The sequence below is a fragment of the Eptesicus fuscus genome, chromosome 14, assembly GCF_027574615.1.
Source record: "Eptesicus fuscus isolate TK198812 chromosome 14, DD_ASM_mEF_20220401, whole genome shotgun sequence".
Lineage (NCBI taxonomy): Eukaryota > Metazoa > Chordata > Mammalia > Chiroptera > Vespertilionidae > Eptesicus > Eptesicus fuscus.
Window position 1 is genome coordinate 5,708,821 of NC_072486.1, and position 22,500 is coordinate 5,731,320.

The 22,500-nt window shown below is 53.4% G+C and overlaps 1 protein-coding gene across 2 annotated transcripts in view; it reads right to left on the reverse strand.

The window, feature by feature from the left end:
• EEPD1 (endonuclease/exonuclease/phosphatase family domain containing 1) overlaps window positions 1–15,517 on the reverse strand; it is a 68,946-nt gene extending 53,429 nt beyond the window's left edge. For both annotated transcript variants that reach the window (XM_054726396.1, XM_028154557.2), the window contains exons 1-2: window positions 15,044–15,517; window positions 13,698–14,699 (exon numbers count right to left, since the gene is read on the reverse strand). In XM_054726396.1, coding sequence (XP_054582371.1) covers window positions 13,698–14,575 — 878 coding nt within the window. In that variant the 5' untranslated portion in view covers window positions 14,576–14,699; window positions 15,044–15,517. The remainder of the gene's footprint in view (window positions 1–13,697; window positions 14,700–15,043) is intronic.
• Window positions 15,518–22,500: the final 6,983 nt, after the last annotated feature.

Consider the following 22,500-nt stretch of genomic DNA (forward strand, 5'->3'; position numbering starts at 1 on the left):
TTTCACGTCAAAACGAAAGGCCCCGACGTGGACACCGAAAACAAACTTCACCGTCAGGCCTTGCAAAGGAGCGAGGTCATGGCACCTGGCCCTGACCTGAGCAGCACCAGGTCATCTGGAAACGGGTTGTAGAAAAAGGAACTTCTAATATTCGCCTGGTCCCGCTGGGCTTGGCTGGAAGGACCACAGAGGAGAGAGAGCGCACCCCTCCTCAGGAGGCGTGTACAGCCCACTGCATCCAGTCCCCCGGCCGCCGCTCCGTCACGGGGAAGGTGGGAGCAGCAGAGAAGCAACTGACACTCAAGATGAAGATCTATTTAAAAACATGGTATATTTATAACTCATGCAGAACCAGACACTCTGTGGGTGGAAGCATGTTCAGACCTAGGTCTGTGGCCACACACACATAGGAACCCACGGACACATGAGAAGCAAAATAGATTAAAAAAAAAAAACCAGACTCAAGATCTGATGCCTAAACTATAAAAGATAATTCCAAGGTCTTTGACCTCAAATTTGACCTACAATCAAGTCTGACTCGAGGCTAGAGTTGTTCTGCACAAATAAAATTAATTTTAAACATTTATCATTGGGGGACCCTATATTTTTTTTGGGGGGGTGGCTGTTGTTTGGAGCCAGCAGAATGTGTTTGGGTTTTTCTACTGGGTCCACTCCTATTTAGAGTTGCATTCAAGAAGGTTTAGAGCAGGGGTCCTCAAACTTTTTAAACTGGGGGCCAGTTCACTGTCCCTCAGACCGTTGGAAGGCAGGACTCTAGTTTAAAAAAAAACTATGAAAAAATTCCTATGCACACTGCACATATCTTATTTTGAAGTAAAAAAACAAAACGGCAAAAACACCCGCATGTGGCCCGCGGGCCGTAGTTTGAGGACGCCTGGTTTAGAGTATAAGTCTGTGGTTTAGATTATAGCCTGAGAAATGATTTATGCTTGAAAAATCTGAATCCCGGAGGAAAGCGAAGTGAACTAAAGTTCCTCAGGGTGAGACGAGCAGGTGGCAGGAGATTAAACTTGAGGGCCCCAGTACACAGAGAGGCTCTGAAGGCTGGTTTTCACTTCTAGAGGGAAAATTGAGAACCGTGGGCCCAAATGACAAAGGACGTACAGCCGGTGGAGGAAGAGCCTCAGAGTGATAAGGACAGTTAAGCCTTGAAGTGAGTACCAGCAAAACTGTGGAACTTCATTCTCTGGTGATTTTTTAAAAATAGGGACACAAAGGATCTAAAATTTAACCCGAGAGAGAATGCACAGAACCTTCATGTAGAAATACGTGGAGCTCTATTAAAAGTCCCAAAAGAAGGTTCCGGTCAAGATGGTGGAGTAGGTGATCACTGCTCGCCTCCTCCCACGACCACATCAAAATGACAACCGAATGACTGAACAATCAACCTGGGGAACCCCCTGAAGACTAGCCGAGCGGAAGTCCTATACCTGAGGACAGAAAGAAGAGGCCACGTCGGGACTGAGTATCAGAATGCAACAATAAATACATAAAAGTTCCAGAAGGAGCTTAAGTAAGTGAAGAAATATGGATATCCAAGGAAAGGGTTAGCTGACACGGCAGTGACGTCAACTTTTCCCAAGCTCCATCTGGAAAGCCAATGCAATTCCCACCACGCTTCTAGCAGGACGTTGGAGAAACGCAACCTGATCCTAAAATGTGCACGGTTAAACAACTTTTCATAAGAGCAGGAAGGAGACTCGCCCGACCAGATGCCATGGGATCAGACACAGTACGGAAGAGGCACAGGAAAACATTAAACTTGATGGACATATATGATAAAGGATGGGGCCCCAATCAGTGGGGAAAGGATAAGTTGTTCACAGATGATTCTGGAAAAATTCCAAAAAAAAAAATAAAATAAAATCATACCCTGGGCTCCTACACAAAGGTAGACTCCAGAGAGGTTAAAAACTTAAGAAGCGAAGAGGAAAATGTAAAACCAAGAAGAAAAGGTAAGAGCGAACTTGGGGTACGAGGAAACTTGCAAAGCAGCATCCAAAGGGAAATGAATCAATTTGATTGCAACAAAATCAAGACTTTCTCTTGCAGAAAGGGTATCACAGGCAAAGGGTAGGGGTGATACTCGACCCGTCCACTGGTCATTTAGTAGCTGTCCTGGTTATCAGATGGGCCCACTCCAGGCAGTACCCCTTTAAACTGATCTTTTCACACCTTCTCGATATGAAAAGGCTAGCCCACACTGGCCCTCCCTTCTTAACCTCCTGGTCCTCTCCAGGGCCGTGGATGGGCTGCCTCTGAACTGAGGGAGAGTCTGGGCTCTGAGCAATTCTCCCTGGGACTGACTCTGCTCCCTACTCGCCAACGCTGGGACTTCTGGCAAGTTTGCTATAAATTCTTTTTTTCTTTTTTAAAAATACGTTTTTATTGCTTTCAGAGAGAAAGGGAGAGGGGGAGAGATAGAAACATAACTCTCAATGATTCAAGAGAGAGAATCAGTGATTGGCCGCCTCCTGCACACCCCCCACTGGGGACCTAGCCCGAAAACCAGGCATGTACACTGACCAGAATAGAACCATGACCTCCTGGTTCATAGGTCAGTGCTCAACCCCTGAGCCACAGCAGCCGGGCTACTGTAAGTTCTTTCAGGTACGTTTTCTTATGTGTTAGGTGGGGATACTTTAGCTGCCTCACTGGGATGGGGTGAAGATCAAGTTAGTTAATGAATATAAAAATCTTAGCCACGGCACTTGGGGCAAAGTAAATAGTTAAGCAGTGTATAGTCTAGGGGTACAGACTCATCACACAGGCGGGTACTGCAGAATGGCTGCTGGGGCGCCTCACAGAGAAGCCGGGGAGCCGAGCCGGAGTGACTTCTGAGGGGTCCCTCTGAGCCTCACCTTCTTCGGCAGCTCTAAAGGGCACTGAACTCCACAGGGCAGATAAACATCATGTGTCACCATTACCGGGGCCAAGGGCACGCGCGGTATTTGGCAGGGCGGAGCTGCTGCCTGGGGGGTGGGGGTGGGGGTGGGGGGGTAGGAGGCTTCAGGAGAACACCAAGGGCTGGCAGTTGGAAGGAGAGAAGTTCAAGGGAAGCAAACCCAGCACCTAAGAACCGGCCCACACTCGATGTGGCCCGCAGAGAGCCGTTCCTCTCGCCTGCAGACGGCCACTCCCCGAGCTCGGACGCGGGTTTCTCCAGCATGCACACTGTGGAACAGCATCTTCCCTCCAGGAAGCACCTGAAGGGGCAGGTTCCTCACACACAGCCAAAAGGAAGTCCCAGGGCAGTTTCTCTTACACCATCTTGTTATGGGCTGAATCGTGACTCCTACCCTCACCCCCAATTCATATGTTTCGGTCTTAACCCCCAATCCCTCAGGATGTGACTGCATTTGAAACAGCATATTTACTTATTTATTCTTTTTTTTTTAGACTGTTACATTTTATTTTTTTATTGATTTTTTACAGAGAGGAAGAGAGAGGGATAGAGAGTTAGAAACATCGATAAGAGAGAAACATCGATCAGCTGCCTCTTGCACACTCCCTACTGGGGATGTGCCCACAACCAAGGTACATGCCCTTGACCGGAATCGAACCTGGGACCCTTGAGTCCGCAGGCCGACGCTCTATCCACTGAGCCAAACCGGTTTCGGCTTACTTATTTATTCTTAAATACATTTTATTTCAGAGAGGAATGGAGAGGGAGCGCGACATAGAAACATCAAAGATGAGAGGGAATTATTGATCAGCTGCCTCCTGCACACCCTCTACTGGGGATCGAGCCTGCAACCCGGGCATGTGCCCTTGACTGGAATCAAAACCGGGACTCTTCAGTCCACAGGCTGACGCTCTATCCACTGAGCTAAACGGCCAGGGCTGAAACAACATCTTTAAAGGGGTGATTAAGGTGAAAGGAGGCCATGAGAGTGGCCCGAGGCCGCGATGAGATTAGGACCAGGGACAGAGGGAGACCACAGGAAAACAGGGAGAAGGTGGCCATCGACAAGCCAGGGAGAGGCCTCAGAAGGCACCCGCTCGGCGGACACCTTGATCTTGGACTTCTAGCCTCCAGGTGGTGAGAAGTAAATTTCTGTGGCTTAAGCCACCAGGCTATGGTACGGGGCTATGGCCGCCTAGGGAACGAACACACCTCCTCGCTCTAGGAACAACCACTTTCCCTTCGCAGAACGAAGGCTCTTTGGAGGAAATAGTGATCATTTTCCCTCTCTGTGGAACAAGCTTCCGGGTTGGAAGGGACTTTTGTGATTTAGAAGAAATGTATACATTTAAATGTCAAACCTTTACTAGCACATCAATCAATAAAAATACCAGAGCTATTTTGACAAACGCAAATACTGTATTTGAAACCAGGGGTCCTGGGTGTCCGCAGTCCCCACTATTCCTGGCTTTGTCCACCAGTGACAAGACATTCCGAACCGGCAAAGGTCACATGAATGGTTGCAAGTGGTAACACGGTGAACACCATCGAATCATCTCGGATGCCCTTCAATTAACTTCACCCCAACGCTTGAAAAAGCAGCAGCACCGTTTAGTTCTAAGTTGAAACTCGAACAAGATCTAACGACTCGCATGATTATAAATGTTGGAGGCATCAAAACGAACCTCATTCGAGGTTACACATCAACTCCTAACAGTCCTGCCTGGATTTTTTTCTTTTTCAATCCTCACCCGAGGATATTTTTCCATTGATCTTTAGAGAGAGTGGAAGAGAAAGGGAAAAACAGAGAGAAACATACCAAGTGGTATGGTGAGAGAAACATATCGATGGGTTGCCTCCTGCACGAGCCCGGACCAGGCCGGGCAGGAGCCTGCAACTGAGGTACATGCTCTTGACCGGAATCGAGCCCAGAACCCTTTGGCCCACAGGCCAACGCTCTATCCACTGAGCCAAACCAGCTAGGGCTTGCCTGGATTTAACTGAGTTCAGCTTATATGTACAGCTACACAGCCGTCTCCTGCATGTTTCACATGTGTGGCCATGTAGTTTACATGAACAAAATCCAAACCTGAAAATCAAACTCAGAACAGTTCGAGAAGACAGTGCAGAGCCACAGCCTTGGGACGGTTTTAATAAGCCACCCAGGCCAGTGCACCTGCCCAGACACCGCCCCTCCCCCTGCCAGCTCCCAGCTGCTCAGGAGTTCTGTAAGCTCGCCATCTGCCACTGAAGAAAACGCTGACCAGCACAGGTCTCAGAACAAGCAACAGACATCGCTCCTTCACCTCCTCTACTGCTAACATCTGCAAGGAATTTCTGGAGGGGTAATTGGGACAATGAACTCTCAACCTTATCACAGCATAGTTCCATTTTTGAGTCTATTTTCTGGAGTAACCAGTGGGTCGGTAACCACCTCCAGTCACTGCGGGTGTGCAATATACACAGACGGCAATGCGGTCTCCAGACGAATCAACACTAAAACTTGGGCCCAGGTCCTAGTTTACAAACATGATAGATGTTCTCCTAACCAACCTCTGCTCAAGGGACCCACCAGACTGCCCCCCATGTCTCCGTAAAGCCTGCTCGGGGGGGTGGGGTGGTGGAATCCCTGGTCACGAGCACCCCCAGCCGGACAGCGGTGCACTGCCACCCTCCAGGGCCCCCACCGTGTGCTTGCCAGGCCGCCTGCATCGGTGCCCCGGCCTGTTCATGATTATAAACATGTATGACTAGTATGACTAGTATGATTCTGGTCTCCTAAACAGGACATCAGCTGAGGAAGTGAGCAGGAGAAGCTGTTTCTATGAAAACTGACAGGAATGCTTAGAAAGCTCCTATAAAAGCAAGTCGTTTAAAGAAACTGCTGTCAAAATAGCTGTGGGCAAGAAGGTCGTAAAAGACTGCATAGTCATAAAAACATAGGACCCTCACTCAGCAAATATCCTTGCTCTGCTTTGAAGAGACAAATACAAGACCACACACACACACACACACACACACACACACACACACCATGACCTACCAGCGTGCCTATGAAAGGTCATGACTTAGGGATGCAAAACAAGCTGTTGAGAGACATCTAGCCTGCCACGCAGGCTGGGGTATGAATAAAATACAAAAGGGGGAGAGATCGTGAGCGCAGGGAGCCTGGGGATCAGTCGAGCTCCGGCACTCGAGGCTGAGTGACCTGGGGAAGTTTACCCGAGCCCCTAAGCCAGGCTCTCTCCCCGGAGCGGCACCTGTGAAAGGGCGAGTAATGCCACCCACACGTGAGCCTGCTTGCTGAGCTCGGGGCCTCAGCCACAGTCATTCTCAGTGTTGATGACTGCTCTTGTTCTTAGCACAACTACAACCACCGGACGCCGAAAATACAACTCCTCCAATTAAAAACCACGGGGACGCCTTTGAAAAGAACCAGCGGCGCCAAAGAAAGCCACACGGTGACCTGAAGCTGCAGAGGCCCCTCCCCTCTAAGCGAGGAAGCCCTGCGCCCACCGCAGAGTCCAAGGCCCGTGGCGATCATGGGTACTTGGAGGCCCCCAAACGTATACGCTCCCCCATTTTAGAAAAGGGAGACTGCAAAAGCACTGAGCTCAGGCCGGGTGTGCTTCCGGAAAGGGCATCTTCACCTGGCGGCGGGCATCCAATGAACAGGGAGAGGAAGGGGGAGAGAAAGAAATGCTTTCGGGAGTTTTGGGTGTGTTTTTTGAGTAACATATTGGCTCAGTATTTTTTAAAGCACCGATCATCCAAGACCTCCCTCTCGGCCCAAGGCAAGAAAGACAAGTCCCCATTTTACCCTCCGGCTTTTGTGAGCAAACAGGATTCAGATCCCCGGAACGCGATACAGCCACACCCCGAACGCACGCAACCCTGAGTGTGGCCACGGGAACAACGTTCTCCGGGCAGAGCTCGCCATTCCTGGGGTTGACAGCGGCCTCCAGATGAAAACAATTGAAGGCCTCCCTCAACAGCTTAATCAGGTAGCGGCTGAACCAAAATAGAATCCGCAGGAAACTGGGGCTCGTTGGAAACAAACAACAAAGCAACAGGGTGAGGGAGCCGGCCCCGGGGAAGAAAACCCAGGGCTTCTTCAGCCAAGAGCTTCGCAGGAGGATTCGGGGCTCTCCTTTCTAATGAAATGTCTGCTCTGAGCCTGTCTCCCCAGGGTTCCCAGCTGCTGGAATCCAGCTGTTTGACAGCTGTCAATCAAACCATGACACCAAAACCTGTTGTCGGGACCAGGCCCGTGTAGGAGGCACAGGGTCGGGACGCTTCTGAGACCCCCAAATCTTTGCTGAGGGCTGGCAGCTGCGGGCGGGGCCAGGCACCGCTGCGGCCCCTCCTGGGTGTTCGGGCGCCAGAAGTCACCGGTGGGGAATTTCCACTCAGCCGTCCATGCCTCCACACAGACCACGTGTCTGTGATGAGCACACGACGTTTTAGCGGAATGCATCCTTTGCCTTGGGACTGGCAGAGTTCGTTATTAAGGAATTCTATCTGGGATAGAATCTCCGGTAAGGCGGGGTAATTTAGAATTAAAAATAGCACACACCTCGCTGCTGTTCTCTACCGGGAGGCACCGCGCGTGGGAGCCTGCAGGTCCCTGTCTGAACATTCCACACTGTACGCCTGGGCGGTGGGCACACTGGCGCCCAGGGCTGGGAACTGACTCCGGCGTCCTGCCCTCACTGTCGGCTGTGCGAGGCCGGGGGGGCGGGGGGGGGGCTGACTTTCACACCATGGCCACCACGCTCTTGCCACTTCAGACCCCAACCTCCCCTCCAGACCAACTCGCTCCCAGCCACCTGAGCTGGTCCTGTCCCTCACCTGCCCTACGCGGAGGTCACACACTTCCAGAACCTGGCAGGCAAGCAGCAGGTCCCTGTGCGTAAGCTGTGCTTCTCCCCGAGCCCCTGACCTCACCAGGCAGGGGGCGCAGCCTAGGTGCTCAATCAGCGCTGAATAGATGTCAATGCCTTTTGATAGAAATAGTCACCTAAGTCCCGCCCCCGCAAATAGGCCCTGTTCTCCTGGGAACTGATGCCAAAGAGAAAGCCGCCTTGTCAGACGCCGGCCTGCAGAGGGCCAGGCTCTTCCTCCACCCCCAGTGGCCCAGGACCCACCCCTGTCCCGAGCTAGACACAGCAGAGGGGAGGGGTGAGGTCGGCAAGCTGCATCGTGTCCACACAGCACAGAGGCACGCTAGCCGCCCCGGGATTTCTTAACTGCCTCTGAGCCCGTCTCCTAGAAATCCAGCAGCTAATCCCCGCCATGTCCACAACACGGGCAGGTCTTTGCAGTTTTCACCTCTGAAAGATCCTCTCTTCTCCACCCACTTCCCCATCTCCCGGCCACTATCGCCTTCAGCCTTTCCTCTGCAACAGCCGATCTATCAGCGCCCAGGACCCACGCCCAGGGCCCCAGCGGCCAGAGCCACCTGGTCACAGGTAATTCATCACCCTCAGCTGCTAATCCTCTGTGGCTTCCTGGTGTGGTTAACAGAGAGCCTTGCAGGCCCCACCCACTTGCCCTGCCTCTCCCTGCAACCATGGCCACCTGCCAGTCCCGACCTCTGGCTTTCTGTCTGGAACAGACCCAGGGCCTTGGCCCTTGCTGGTTCCTCTCGTGGGGCACCCTTCCCCGCCCCGTTTCCATGCCTGGCCCCTGCTCCTCCATCAGCTTTTAGCGGAGGCCTTCCCGACCCCATCGACCTCAGCTTCTCTTCACCTCCCCTCCATCCTCCTCAGCATCAGCCACTGTCTGTCCTTGTACATCCACGTGCGGACGGGTTTGTCTCCCCGCCTAACGTGGAGGCCCCCTGAGCGCAGGGACTGTGGCCTGTTCTCCAGTTTATTACCAGGGCTGGACACAGCACCTGGCCCCTGGGGAGAGCTCCAAACCATCAGCTGAATGAATGAGTAAATAATAAAGCAACGAACATCTGATAGACAATCGGTGCTATCAGACCTCCCAAACCAGCTCCCCAGTGGGCCCAGCTTTCCTGAAAGACAAAAGGAGCACCCTTCCCCGAGGGAAACAAACCCCCTCCTCCTGCCACCCCGGCGGGCTCAGTCCTGACCACCTTTCTCTCTGGAAATGACCCAGCGCTCCTTGGCTCAGAAAACCAGAGCTCCACCCTGGCGGGGAGCCAAGGTCACAGCCTCACATTTCAGGGGCCGGGGGGAGGGGCCCTGAGCCCTCCGCACGGCTCTACCTCTGGCCATAAGCCTGGACCTTCAGAACAAAAACAGGAAGAGAGCAGAGGCCTCTGGGGCCTTGTCGTGGGCCCAGGAGCCTAGGTGAAGCCCGGCCAGCCAGAGACCCAAGACAGGGAGGAAGCAGCAGGTGGGCCAGGGGTCAGTCCAAGGACAGGGAGTTTGGGGAAAGACAGCTCTGCTCCCTGGCTCTGAAATCAGACGGCGGCCCGGCTGCAGATCCTGACTCCCACATCTCTAGCTCAGAGGGCCACAGGCTGCTACCAGTCGGAGCCTCCGTTTCCACAGCTCTCAGAACGAACGTCCCAGCTGCCATGTCTGGCTACATCTACCCACCCTCCAATCACCTAGGACCGTGGTCGGCAAACTCATTAGTCAACAGAACCAAACATCAACAGCACAACGATTGAAATTTCTTTTGAGAGCCAAATTCTTTAAACTTAAACTTCTTCTACACCACTTCTTCAAAATAGACTCGCCCACCATGGTATTTTGTGGAAGAGCCACACTCAAGGGGCAAAGAGCCACATGTGGCTCGTGAGCCAGTTTGCCGACCACGGGCCTAGGATGAAGGAGCCCCATATTCATCTGGGGAAAATCCAGCCAGCTTTCAGTCACACTCAGTGGCTTTCTAAAAGTAAATAAATACAGACATCTGAGTTTCCCAGCCGGCTCTGAGGCTGGGCCGTGCCAGCCGAGTCGCACGCACTTCCCTCTGGTCCGCAGCAGGGCCACGCTGGCTCGGGAGTTTAGCAAGCGCGTGTCCACAGCAGCCATTCAACACGCAGCTTTCCAATGAATGAACCAAGCGACAAGGTGAGTTGTGTCTATAGGGATCCTAGTCCTCAAGTCGGACCAACGAAAACCTTGTTTGGCAATTGGGACGCGTCGCCAGGCACGCACTCCCCTGGTCCTTTGACACCACAGGCAGACATGTGGCAGGAACACACGTTTAGACCCCTGTCAAGCTCAGGACTTCGCCACGGCCCCTTCTGAGGGAGGCCATGGGGATCTGGGTAAGCGGAACATCAAACCTCTTCATTTCTCTCGGAGATTATCTGTCCGTTTCCCCGGGCTCGTTCTTTCAAAATAGAACAACTCCTCAGGGGAAAAAAAAAAAAAAAAAAGAACAACCTTCATTCCATATGTTGGCTGTCACCAGATTTCTGCACGGGTATTTGGCAGGAGCATTCCTCTTTGGTCCTGCTCCATAAATACTGAACAGGGAAAAGCCTTGCCTACGACAGACCTGGCAGCGGAACCTGAGGAAACCTGTCAGTTCTGGGTCACGTGTCCCTGAAGGCTCCTGGTGACTGAGTCTCTAGCTCTCTGCCGTCCGGCCTCAGCCTTGGCCGGCCAAGCACGGTTCCTGGGATCCCCCCCCCCCCCCCCCCCCCCGCCCTCCGCGCGCTGGCCCACCCCTGGGGCAGCGCCTCAGGGCAAGGAAGGCTCTAACGCTGTGGGTGGAGTCCCCCCGGGGCTCCTTTCATCGAAGGAAACGCCTCCTAAAGCAAACCCACCGAAAGGAAAAGAAGGGGTTCGCTATTTCCTTCTCAAAAGAAGTGTCTCATTTTTTCTGGGACTCCATTTAACAGATGGGAAAACTGAGACCTGGAGAGGTTGAGGAATGTCACCCATTTAACACAGAAGAGGTGGAGCCAGGGTGTTTTCTGTTTGTTTGTTTTAAATGTATCTACAATGGACTTAACGTAAGAAAATGTGACCGGCACACACGTTGCCGCGTGTCCTTGAATAGGCAGAGGGTAGGATGCCTGAACAAGAGGTGGATACAGGTGACTTGCTTACCAAACACGGCATGCATGCAGAGAACACAGGTCTACCGTCAGAAGGTCTGGGTCCCAGCCCCAGCTGAGTCACTGATGAGCTCATCACGGGACTTCTTTGCTTTTCGTTTCCTCACCCGGAGATGGAGAGCGTTGTTCAAAGCAAGCCTTGCCTTCCTCTCGGAATTACTGGGGAAGTCGGATGAACGGGGAAGCTGTAGGGAGCTAGGAGGGTCCATCCAGAAGTCAGGGGACCCTGGTATGTACACGTGTATGAAAAGAAGCGCCGCCCGGAAACCTACCCGCAGCCACCCTTGCTCACACTCACCCTATTTCCTCTTACTAAGAGGAGGATCCCCTGGAACGCGAGGGATTTCTGTGAATCAGCTCCAGCAGAATGTGCATCGCTGGCCTGATGACACGTGATCGGCGGCCCCAGGCAGCCCTCTCTCGGTGCCCCGGGACAGTCACACCGGCCCTAAAACGATGGCCTCAGGTTGACCAGACCCTAACAAGGTGCTTGGCGAGCCCAGAACACTGAGCGCATTGTGAAGGGACAAAAGGAGCCGCCGCCCCACAGGACAACAGGTGTGGCAGGTGTGAGAAACGAGACGCGGCCACGCGGACAGGAGCTGCTGCCGCTCCTCCTCACGTGCCCGGGCTGCCCGGGTCTGCGCTGCGGGGAGGAGCCCCCCGAGGCCGGCTGGCTGTCCCCGGCGCTCCCTCCCATTTTCTACCCTGACATTCGTCTATTCTGGAAGCCGAACAACCCCTACACACTCTGAACAAAGACGATCATGTGGTTGAACAAATACAGGGATGATCAGAACAATCAAAGATAATAATACATAAAACCAATACTGAGAAAGCCCCGGGTGGATTCACCGGGCTTGTCTGAAAAGCCAGCACAGGAAGGCGCTATACAGAGCACGCCCCGGGGCACACAGCACGACGGGGCTCAGCCTTGAGTGTGTGCCAGAACCGGCCAGAGTGCACGGTAAAACACAGAAACCCAGGACTGAGTGTGCACCAGAAGCGGCCGGGGTGCACGGGAAAACACAGAAACCCAGGACTGAGTGTGCGCCAGAGCGGCCGGGGTGCACGGGAAAACACAGAAACCCAGGACTGAGTGTGCGCCAGAGCGGCCGGGGTGCACGGGAAAACACAGAAACCCAGGACTGAGTGTGCGCCAGAAGCGGCCGGGGTGCACGGGAAAACACAGAAACGCAGGATCTCGAGTCAGTCACGGATGTCAGTGCGGGTCTGGAGACCACGGTTGAAAAATCACTGTCATGGTAAACGAGCCAGAGCTGCCAGGCTGTCATTCGCACTGGGGCGACTTCAGATCCTGATTCATCCCCGCCGACCCCCCCCGCCCCCCCCCCGCCCCGCTGCCCCAACATGAGCCTTCAGGAAACTCTTGATGGGAACTGAACTGCCATCCGCCCTCCTCCCCTCCTCCCCTCCCCTCCCATACACACATCCGTGCTGCTATGGATGACAACAAGCCATTCCGGGTAAGTATTTCCCAGGACCGAGTCCGGCTCTCACCTGTGCACAAGATGATTTTGCAAAAGGAGTCGTGCTGCAAAGCAAAGGACAGGGCGGCGCAGGGAGAAGGCTCAGGCTCGGGGGTCCAGGTCTCTGAGCCGGCGCACGGTCCCTCCATCCTCAGTGATGAGAGTGCCCCTGGGACCCGGCCAGCGAGACGCTGTGACCTGCTTTCTCCTCGCCCATGTATCCTGACACTCTGTCACCGTGCGCTGATTCCCATCCCCCAACCCCAACTCACTTCGTGTCGCCAAACGGTTACGGGGGCCAGCCTCACCCACAACCCAGCGCAAAGGAAAGCAGCGACCCCTCCCCCCCACCACCACCCCCAGCAGCCACCACCTCCGGAGGAGTTCTGACCTGGAAGGGACCATAAAAACATCTCTTTCCTTCCCAGAGCTGATTGCATTATACAGTTCACTATTTTATTAACAGCAGGAGTTACTGCTACAATAATATTGTTTCGTTTCACGGGGGCTTAGCGGAAGTTCCTGCAGAGAACTCTGCTGTGAATAATGCGAGCTCTGTGATAAGAGCCCATCCCACAGCCTCTCCTGCGGGTCAAGTGGGAAAATGTGGCCACTATTCACCTCACGTCCCTGTGACCTCCGCTGGCCATGGGACAGAAGATTCAGGGCTGCCACTGTGGGCCTGAAAGCCAGCGTCAGGCTAAATAAGGAGAAAGAATGAAGAGTGATTCATTCATGGCATTTTGGTAAATATACACCACGCATGTGTTTGCAAATACCTGGTGTTTAAGCCGATTTTGTGCACACAAATAGGCCTATTTAGGGAAACAAATGACTTTCCCCGCTCACAAAAAAAAAAAAAGAGAAAAAAAATCCGACTAGCTCTTTCTCACATGCAAAACTGAGCTATAGTCCCTGAGGGCCTTGTGTATACACCCACGAAGTCTTGAGTCAAACAACGTTCTCCAAAGCAGTCACACCAATACAATCTCCACTCACCCACAAACTATGAACTGGCCTCAGCTATACCACGTTCATGAAACGGGCCCCAAGCCCAGGCAGCTGTATTCTGAAAGCTATGGAGCAGAAGGAGACCTCAGTGCCGGGTAACCATACTGGCTGGGGCCTGGAGGACACTGATTAAATACCCTGGCCCCCTTCCTACCACCCCCCCCCAAAAGTCCACTCTTGCATGCACCCCAACACCTGTGGCGGATCCTGTCCTCACCTGTTCTCCAGGAGCGTCATGCACACCACCTCTCGCACCCCGGGGTTGTTGGCCTTCTCCAGGGAACAGCCCTGCAAGTTCCACGTGGCCAGCCTCAGCACGGGCCGCCCGTCCCTGGTGCCTCCAAAGGCCTCCACCGAGGGCCGCGTGGAGATGATCTGAGGGGGCCCCCCGGGCGGCAGGTCCAGGTCCTCGCTCTGCAGGCTCAGGGAGGTGGGGCTGGGGTGAGGCTTGGCGGTGAAGGTCAGGCCCCCGTTGGTGTGGGTGGACGGGGGCCGGGACCGCTCGGCGAACACCTGGTGCCGGATCCTGTCCAGGAAGGCGGCGTTGATGCCGCCCGTCTTCACCAGGTCCTCCACGCTGCGGAAGGGCCCGTGCTCGCGGCGGTAGTCCACGATGCTGGCGGCCATCTTCTCCGTGAGGCCTCGGACGCTCAGGAGCTGGGCCGGGGTGGCCGTGTTGATGTTGACGCGCGGCGTGAGGGGCATGGCGGTGGCCAGGTGGTGCGGCTGCTGCTCGGCCAGCAGGTCCCGGCGCGCGGAGCTGGGCGAGTGCTGCGCCGAGCTGCCCTTGCTGCTCACGCAGATCTCGAACTTGACCTGCTCCAGCTTGGTGGCGCCCACGCCGCTGACCAGGGCCAGGTCCTCCACCTTCTTGAAGCCGCCGATGTAGTCGCGGTACTCCACGATGCTGCGCGCCACGGCCCGCGTCACGCCCGGCAGGGTCATCAGCTCCTCCTCCGTGGCCGTGTTGATGTTCAGCCGCTCCTGGTTCACCAGGATGTTGCTGAAGTTGCAGGCGGCGCTGAACTTGCGGCTGTGGGACAGGTCCGAGGGGTCCCGGGGAATGGAGCGGTGGCAGCCCAGGGTGCTGCCCATGGCCGGCCAGGCCCAGGGGCCCAGGGAGGCCTCGCCACCGCAGAGGGACGCTCTGGCCAGGAAGGAAGCCCAGGAGAGCTGACAGGCACCGAAGGGCGTCCCGGCGCAGCGGTCCCTTGCCCACCTGGAAGACAAATGCATCAGCTCAAGTCAACGGAACCGGTTCATCCATGCGCACTCGCGCTCCCGGCCTGCCCAGAGCTGAAGTTCTTCCCCGGGAGTCCCGGGCCGCTGGCTGCCCTTGGCCCCGGAGCCTGCGGGGAGCCTGGGCGCCGTGGGTGTTCCTCCGGAGAGGTCCGGTTTTATCACCTTGAACCCAAAAAGGCCACAAGTCTTTTCTCTGGGGAAGAGACCTGTCCCACCGCCCACACCTCCTGTTCCTGCCTGGATTCCGTCCTCACTAGTGCGGCTCGGAGGTGTGCCCACCAGGCGGCTCCCACCAGACCCGCCGCCGACCCCGCGCCCCACCTCTCGGCGCTCCCCTGGGGCGTCCTTCTTCCACCTGCGGCTCCCCGGCCGGAGCCCGGCCCCGGACAGCGCTGGGGCCCTGCCTCCAGCCCTGGCGCCCGCGCGGGTGCGGGTCGGGGCCGGGCCACGGGATCCCTCCCACGCCGCCTCGGGCCGCGCGGGGTCCCGGCTCTTTCTGCGGGAGGAACTCTCCGAGTCGCTCCCCTAGAGCCGGCGGAGATGCAGGGCTGCGGGGAGGCAGCGAAGGCAGCGAAATCCGCCCGCCGCCCGCGGCTGCACCGTCTCGCGGCTGCACCCGGGCTGGCGGCGTCGCCGCAGTTGCGTGGATCCCAGAAAAAAGTCCTGCGTTCCAGTCGGACGCAGGATCCGCCAGAACCGCATCCAGCGTCCCGCACCAGCGCCCCGGTCCCGCTCGCCGCCCGTGTCAAAGCCAAAGTCCGGGCCCCGCCGCCCGCGCCTCCGCCGGCACCACGGCCACGCCTCCCCCCGCGCGGCAACTCCGCCCCGGGACTCCCAGGGCACGTGGGGGCGGGGCCAGCGCGCGCGGCGGGGGCCGGGCAGCGCGGAACCCCGGAGCGCGGGGGCGGGGCCCTGGAGTGAGAGAGGCGGGCCCCGGAGCGCGGGGGCGGGGCCCTGGGTGAGAGAGGCGGGGCCCGGAGCGCGGGGGCGGGGCCCTGGAGTGAGAGAGGCGGGCCCCGGAGCGCGGGGGCGGAGCCCAGGAGTGAGAGAGGCGGGGCTCTGAGTGAGGGGGCGGGGCCACGGGCGAGGGGGCGGGCCGAGCGCGTGTGGGGTTAGAGACGGAACTCGGGAGTGCGGAGGCGGAGCTATGGCGGGAGGGGCGGGCCTCTGGGAGCGCGGAGGCGGGACTTAGGGCCTGAGGGGCGTGGCCTATACGCCCTGTCCTTTGCAGAGGGTCACCTGGGGGCAGTGGTGGAGTTCCTGATCCTGAGTTGGGGTGGCCCCCCTGGTCCGAGGGCTGCTGTGCGGCTTGGAGGCTGTTGAGTCTCTTCCCCGAGGGGAGGCCTGCGCGGCTGCTTTTGGCAGGCAGAGCCCCGCAGAGGAGAGGGGCGCCCAGGGACGGACACTACCTGGCCTCTCTTTGGGGCTTGGGGCAGAGTCAGGGCCGCGGGGCAGGAGCCGCCCTCAGTTCTGCAGTTAAACCTGAGGATGTTCCAGAGGGGACTGGAGGGGACCTTTTTAATTTCTGTCCCCCACTTTCGGCCTCTTTTCTTCCACTGGAAAGAAAATGCTGGCTGGAAATGAAGGCTGCTTCCCCAAATTCAGAAGTTTTGGGGTCATACCACAAAATGACAGTGAGTTGGAGATTAAAGATCCCGCTGCTTTACACGGGACACACAAAACTAGAGTATTCAATCAAACAAACCGCGTGGTGGCCGTGAAAAACTTTGACCCTGGTCGTTTAACGCTCTCTGAGGTCTCACCCCCAACCAGCGTCACGGCTTTCAAGTCCCAGGGCCAGGTCAGCAGAAACAGCCACTCTCGGGGAGACATGTGAAATGAGAGGCAGCTAATGCTCGCAAAATGTGATTGCCTTTGAGGTACAGTCCCCTAGTGTGTGTTCTAGTGGGGACTCTTAATTGCAAGTGACAGAAATCCAAGTCACACTACCTCAGACAAAAAAGGGGGTTTTCCTGGTTCTTGCGTGGAAAAGTTAAGGAGTAGATCCTTCCTCAAGCATGGCTGCACCAGCTCAAATGATGCCATCAGGACCCGCTCCCACCCCCTCCATCTACCAATTTCCACTTGCCCCCTCCCCATGCTACACTACATCGTGCCCCGCCCTTCCTCCTGTAATTAGGTTGAAGTAAGAAAACAATTGTTTAAGAAAAGCAGGAGAATCCCTTTTAGAGGAGGGAAAAGTCTTTGTGGAACAGAATGCCTTGCTGAGCTTTTGTGGCTGTGGGTGGGCAGCCTGGGGTCATGGCTAGTTGGATTAGAAGTAGAGAAACCACGTATTTTATGTCCAAACCAGGACGCTTCGGAGGGTCAGAGGCCACTATTAACTTCACTGGCACAACAGGCACGATCTGGTCTTATTCCCCGTAAAGCTGAGCATGCGCGCCCCTTGGTAGAAATGAAACCAAGAGGTAGCTCAACCGTTGTGCATTAAAATAAACAAAACCCAATGAGGGGGGTTAAATTTTAAATGCCATAGCAAGTGTTGTGGAGCAATTGCAACTCTCATGCGTTGCTAGTGGGAGTGTAAGATGGTACAACCACTTTGGAAATCAGTTTGGCAGTTTCTTAAAAAGTTAAACATACATTCGCCATTCGACCCATCCATTCCATTCCTAGATACTTAACCAAAGAGGAAGGAAAGCATGGAATTCAAAGACTCGTACGTGACTAGGAGATTTACTTGTTAGAGGTAAAATCCAGAAACAACCCCAATCCACCACAAATGGTGGTAAAACCATACAATGGCGTACAACTGAGCAATAAAGAAGACTATTAATATAGACAGTACTGAAGAATCCCAAAATCATACTGAATGAAAGAAGGCAGGCCAAAAGAAAAGCAAAAGAACATAATGTGTTGTTCCATTTATACAAAACTCCAGAAAATACTAGCTAATCTGCAGAGAGAGGAAGATCAGCAGATGGTTGGAGATGCGACGGAGGGAAGCTTGGATGAAAAGGGACATGGGAAACTTGGGGGTGGGGATGTGTGTGGAGATGGAAATGTTTGCAAGGTCATGGTTTCATGGGTATATGTATGTCAAAACTGATAGAATTGTACACTTTAAATATGTGAGGTGTAGTAAACTTCCATTTACCTCAATAAAGTTGGGGGAAATCTTCAAAAAGTAAAAAGGAACACTCTTTGAACCTAAAAGAAGAGATGGGTTTATTTTGGGGAGGAATAGGTGACTGAGGGTGGAGAGGAGGGGTTGACAGGGAGCAAAGGATGCCCAAGAAGTTGAGTCTGGAGCTAACAGGGGCCCAACAGTCACCTCATTAACATAAAAGACACCTTTGTCACTCTCAACACATAAATCCCAAGTGTTTGGGGACCTGTGAGCCTGCAACTATGGATGAAAACCAAATATTTTATAAAGCGCAGTGTTGCAGCAGATATAGCAACCGACATTTACCTTATTAGCAATTAAAACCGTGGGATGCTCCGGTGGCCTTGTATTCCTAGTTTGAAAAGTAATAATAATTTTGACTTTTAAAAAGCTTATAACGTCGACACTTTAAATATTCAATTCTTTCTTCTTTCAACTCTGAGCGATTGGTCTCAAAATGATACCACAACTTAACAGACATCCTCATACTATACAGAAACGTTCCTTTGCATAACACAATATACTGTTTTCGTCTGGCTTTGGTATTAGGGTAATGCTGGTCTCACAGAATGAGTTAAGGAAGTATTCCTTCCCCTTCTCTCTTCTGGAAGAAATCGTAAAGAATTGGTATTATTTTCTTCCTTAAATGTCTGGTAGAATTCATTGGTAAAATCATCTGGGCCTGGTGCTTTCTGTTTTGGAAGGTTATTCATATTTATTCAATTTCTTTAAGAGATATAGGCCTATTCAATCTGTCCATTATATAAGACTGCCTGACCCCTCCCCGCCAGAATGAAGTTTTTAAAGTGAGTTAATAAAAAAACAATTCCGTGACAATGAAGTAAATACAAAACATTGAGGTGGGGGGTGGGGGGAATCCCCATTTAGATTCTATTTGTCTGTTAGAAGATCCATTAGCCTATCTGCCAAGGAGTCGCTGCTGAGACAGACAGAGGAGCCGATTTCTCCTGGTTAGAGACATGGATACGGAGGAGGAAACAGCTCCTAGTCATTCTTACGTGCCAACCTGCATCTGCCCTGGTTTTACTAACGGGCTTAGCATCAGCCCCCACAATAGAGGTCAACCCCAGTAAAAAGCAGATTCTTCCACTCACGACTCCCGTGGAACCCCGAGTGTAATTTCTTTCTCCGTCAGTGAACTTGACCTTCTCCCAGGGAAGTGGAATGAAACGTGGACAGTACCGGTTTGAGTGTCTTTGCATCATATTCCTCCTTTAAAGTTCACAGTCTCCCGACTGATATTTTATTTCATTTCATGGCTGACAACTGAAGGCCTTTGTCATCCCCCCCCCCCCGACATGCTAAATGCCTTTCCAAATGGCACTTTATTTCTTATGGAGCATTTGACTGGAAATTATCGGAGCGAAGTCCCAACAGAACGAGGCGGCTCCATTTACAAAACCAAAGGGAAAGCATTTACCATCAGAGGCCCTGTGCTGTCAGTCCCCCCATCCCCCGCCCACCTCCAGAATTATTATTATTATTACAGAAAATAATATTCATTAATCTTTAAAAGTAATGCGATTATGACCATCATACTTAGGAACGCCAGCTCCTATTGGTTTTATTCATTTCCTCTTAAAAGCAACATTTCCAGTTAGTTCCAGGCTTCCACTTCTTCACAGAACAGCGTATTCTTTCTTGTTTATTAAATTGGGGGTTTTAGATACATTCTTCTTGGCAAAGCCCTATTATTTTGTTTTATGAATGTCTAATCAGGAGACTTCTCTTAGCACGGGATCCTCCAGAGTCCGAAGAGGGAGTGAGGCAACTTATTTCTACTTTAGGGTAAATCAAGGTCATGCCCTGGACCCCTGCACTTCTGGGGGTGGGGTGAGGAGGCCCGTCCAGCCAGGCCATGTGCCAGGGGGAGGCTCCTGTGCACCTGTGAACAGCAGGTGCATCTCACCTGCCCTGCCTCCCACGTTAGGCTCACCTGGCAGCAGCCCGGTGCCCACTGTTGACTTCATGCCAGGTTCAAGTTCATGATGCCCTTTCTGCTCGTCACCTTCTCTGGCCTTTCTCCATTTCCATCGGTGTTCTTTCTAAGCCCCATTTCTCCTAAATAATGGGAAACGTAATGTCTGATAAGTCTGATCCCTGACCTCACAGCCCCACTTCCAGGAGTGACTCCCTTAAGAAATAACCTCCGAGGCCTTAGAGAGCATCCCCCAAAGTGCAGTCCAAGGGGGTGAGGACGAGGAATTGAGAAGACACAGAAGTGTGGGAAATTTGATCATTCCTCCAAACCTCATACCTTTTAGCTCTATCTTCAAATCCTCTCATTCCTACCCCTTCCCCAGCCCAATACGTGAGTACTAATCTACTTTCTGTCTCTCCAGCGTTGCCTGTTCTGGACATTTCATCTAAGTGGAATCGTAGAAAATGAGCCTTTGTGATCAGCTTCTTTCACTTAGCATCACGTTGTCACGGTTCACCCACGTTGTAGCTCGTATCCGTACTTCACTCCTTTTCATGGGTGGGCTCCACTGTAGGAACGGGCCACACCGCTTTCCCCCTCATCGGCCGATGGGCGTTTGGATTCCTTCTATTGTTTGTTATTATGAACTAGAGGCCCGTTGCCCGAAGATTCGTGCAATAGGCCTTCCTTCCCCTGGCTGCCGGCACCGGTTTTCCTACGGCACCCGGGACTCAGGCCTTTGCTCCCGGCCTGAGCCTTCATACTTAGGTAGGGGTCTCTTCACTCCATCAGGAGCACGGCTCCTATAGCTCCCTCCGTCCCCCACCCTCCCCTCATAGCAGGCGTTCCACCCGCCTGGCAGCTCCGTGCCTGCATGTGTGCTGCCCAGAGGCCTGGAGCAGCTGGGGGGCAGGGCCGCCTCCATCTTTGTTGGGTTCATTTGCATACTCACTCTTCATTGGCTGGTGGGTGTCTCAAAGTGACAATCAATTTGCATATTTCTCTTTTATTAGTGTAGCTAATGCTGCTACGAGCATTCATGTTTTAGTGAAGACATAGGCTTCCTTTCTCCTGGGTATATACCTAGGAGTGGAGGTGCTGGGTCATGTGGTAACTCTGCTTAACTTTGTGAGGGAATTGCCAGACTCTCCCACACAGTGGCTGCCCCATGTACACCCCCAGCAGCGTGTGAGGGTTCTTATTTCTCCACATTCTCTCCAACGTGCCTTAGTATCTCACTGTTGCCTGCAGCCATCCTCACTGTGTGAAGAGGTCTCTCGCTGTGGGTTTGCTCTGCATTGTTCTGATGACTAACGACACTGAGCATCTTGTCCCGTGCTTACTGGCCATTTGTGTGTCTTCTTTGGTGAACTGGTTTCTGTTTATGATTCTACTTTATCTTCTTGGTGGCTTATTCGCTGTAAATCTTGTATCGTTATTTTAGTGGTTGTCTTAGGGTTCATATACATCCTTAACTTAGCACTATCAACCTTCACGGGAGATTATCCCACCTCGTGTACATTCCAGAACCTTCCAAACGTGCACTTCTGTTTATCCGCTCCCCTTTTGTGCTGGTGTCATCATGTCGCTGGTTAAATTAGATGCTCTCTGACTGACTGATTTCACTTAGCAAATACCTTAATCAATAAAGAAAAAAAAGGAAAAAAATTATATAAGATAGTTTACCATTTAAAAAAAAATTAGATGCTCTCCTCTGTGCAGTTTACCTGTGCTCTGCTACCCAGAGAGGATGGGACTTGCCCTGGGAAGCGAGAAGAAGGGACGCACTTGGGCTCATTCTCTTGCATTTTGCGTTGTTCCTGGAGGGCAGGCCTGGCCCAGCTGTCTGGCTCTCCAGAGGGAACATGAAGGGCAGAGCAGACCTCGGAAGGGTAGGGGTCCCGTCCGTCGGCATCCCCGAGGCTCCTCCACCAGGTTCCTGATTCTCCTGGCTGCCTTCCTCAGATCCACACCCCGTGCTGGATTCATGACTAATAAGTCTGTCAGCTGCAGGAATTGCATGTGAATAGGGTGGAGCGACAGGGAGACCTGGGCTCAAATACCAGCTCTACCACTTACAGGTGCGTAACCCCGGGACAAGACACTAAACTCTCGTGAGCCTCAGTTTCCTCATCTATAAAATGGGAATAAAAAGCCTCATCTCAGAACGTCGCTAAAAAGATGAAATGAAGTGACTCAGGGAAAAGTGTCCAGCCTGTGACATTACAAGCTCTTTATTAATATTTTTATCCCTTCTGTATGCCTCACTGACTGCATTTGCTAATTATATTTCTCCATTCTTTATGTTTCTCAGGCACTCAGAATTCATCGATTCTTTCTCCTCTTCATACCCTGAAGATTCTAGTGGGTTCAAATATTTTTATGGGTTTGTCACCAGCTCCCTACTTTTGCATTTATTGGGCAGACTCAATGTCAGGGCACCCAGCCGCCTCTTTTCCAAAGCTAGTTATCAACCCCATAAGGATCAGCTCCCTGGGGATGGGCAGGGTGCCTCAAACTTGGCCCTGTGGGCCTTTGGGGCCAGAGCATTCTGGGTTGTGTGGGACCGTCTTGTGAATCATAAGATGTTTAGCAGCACCCATGGCCTCCACCCACCACAGGCCCAGTGCACACCTTCAATAAGGTATTTGCTAAGCCAATTTAACTTTCCCACAATGAACTCACATTCCCGCTGCCTTTGAGTAC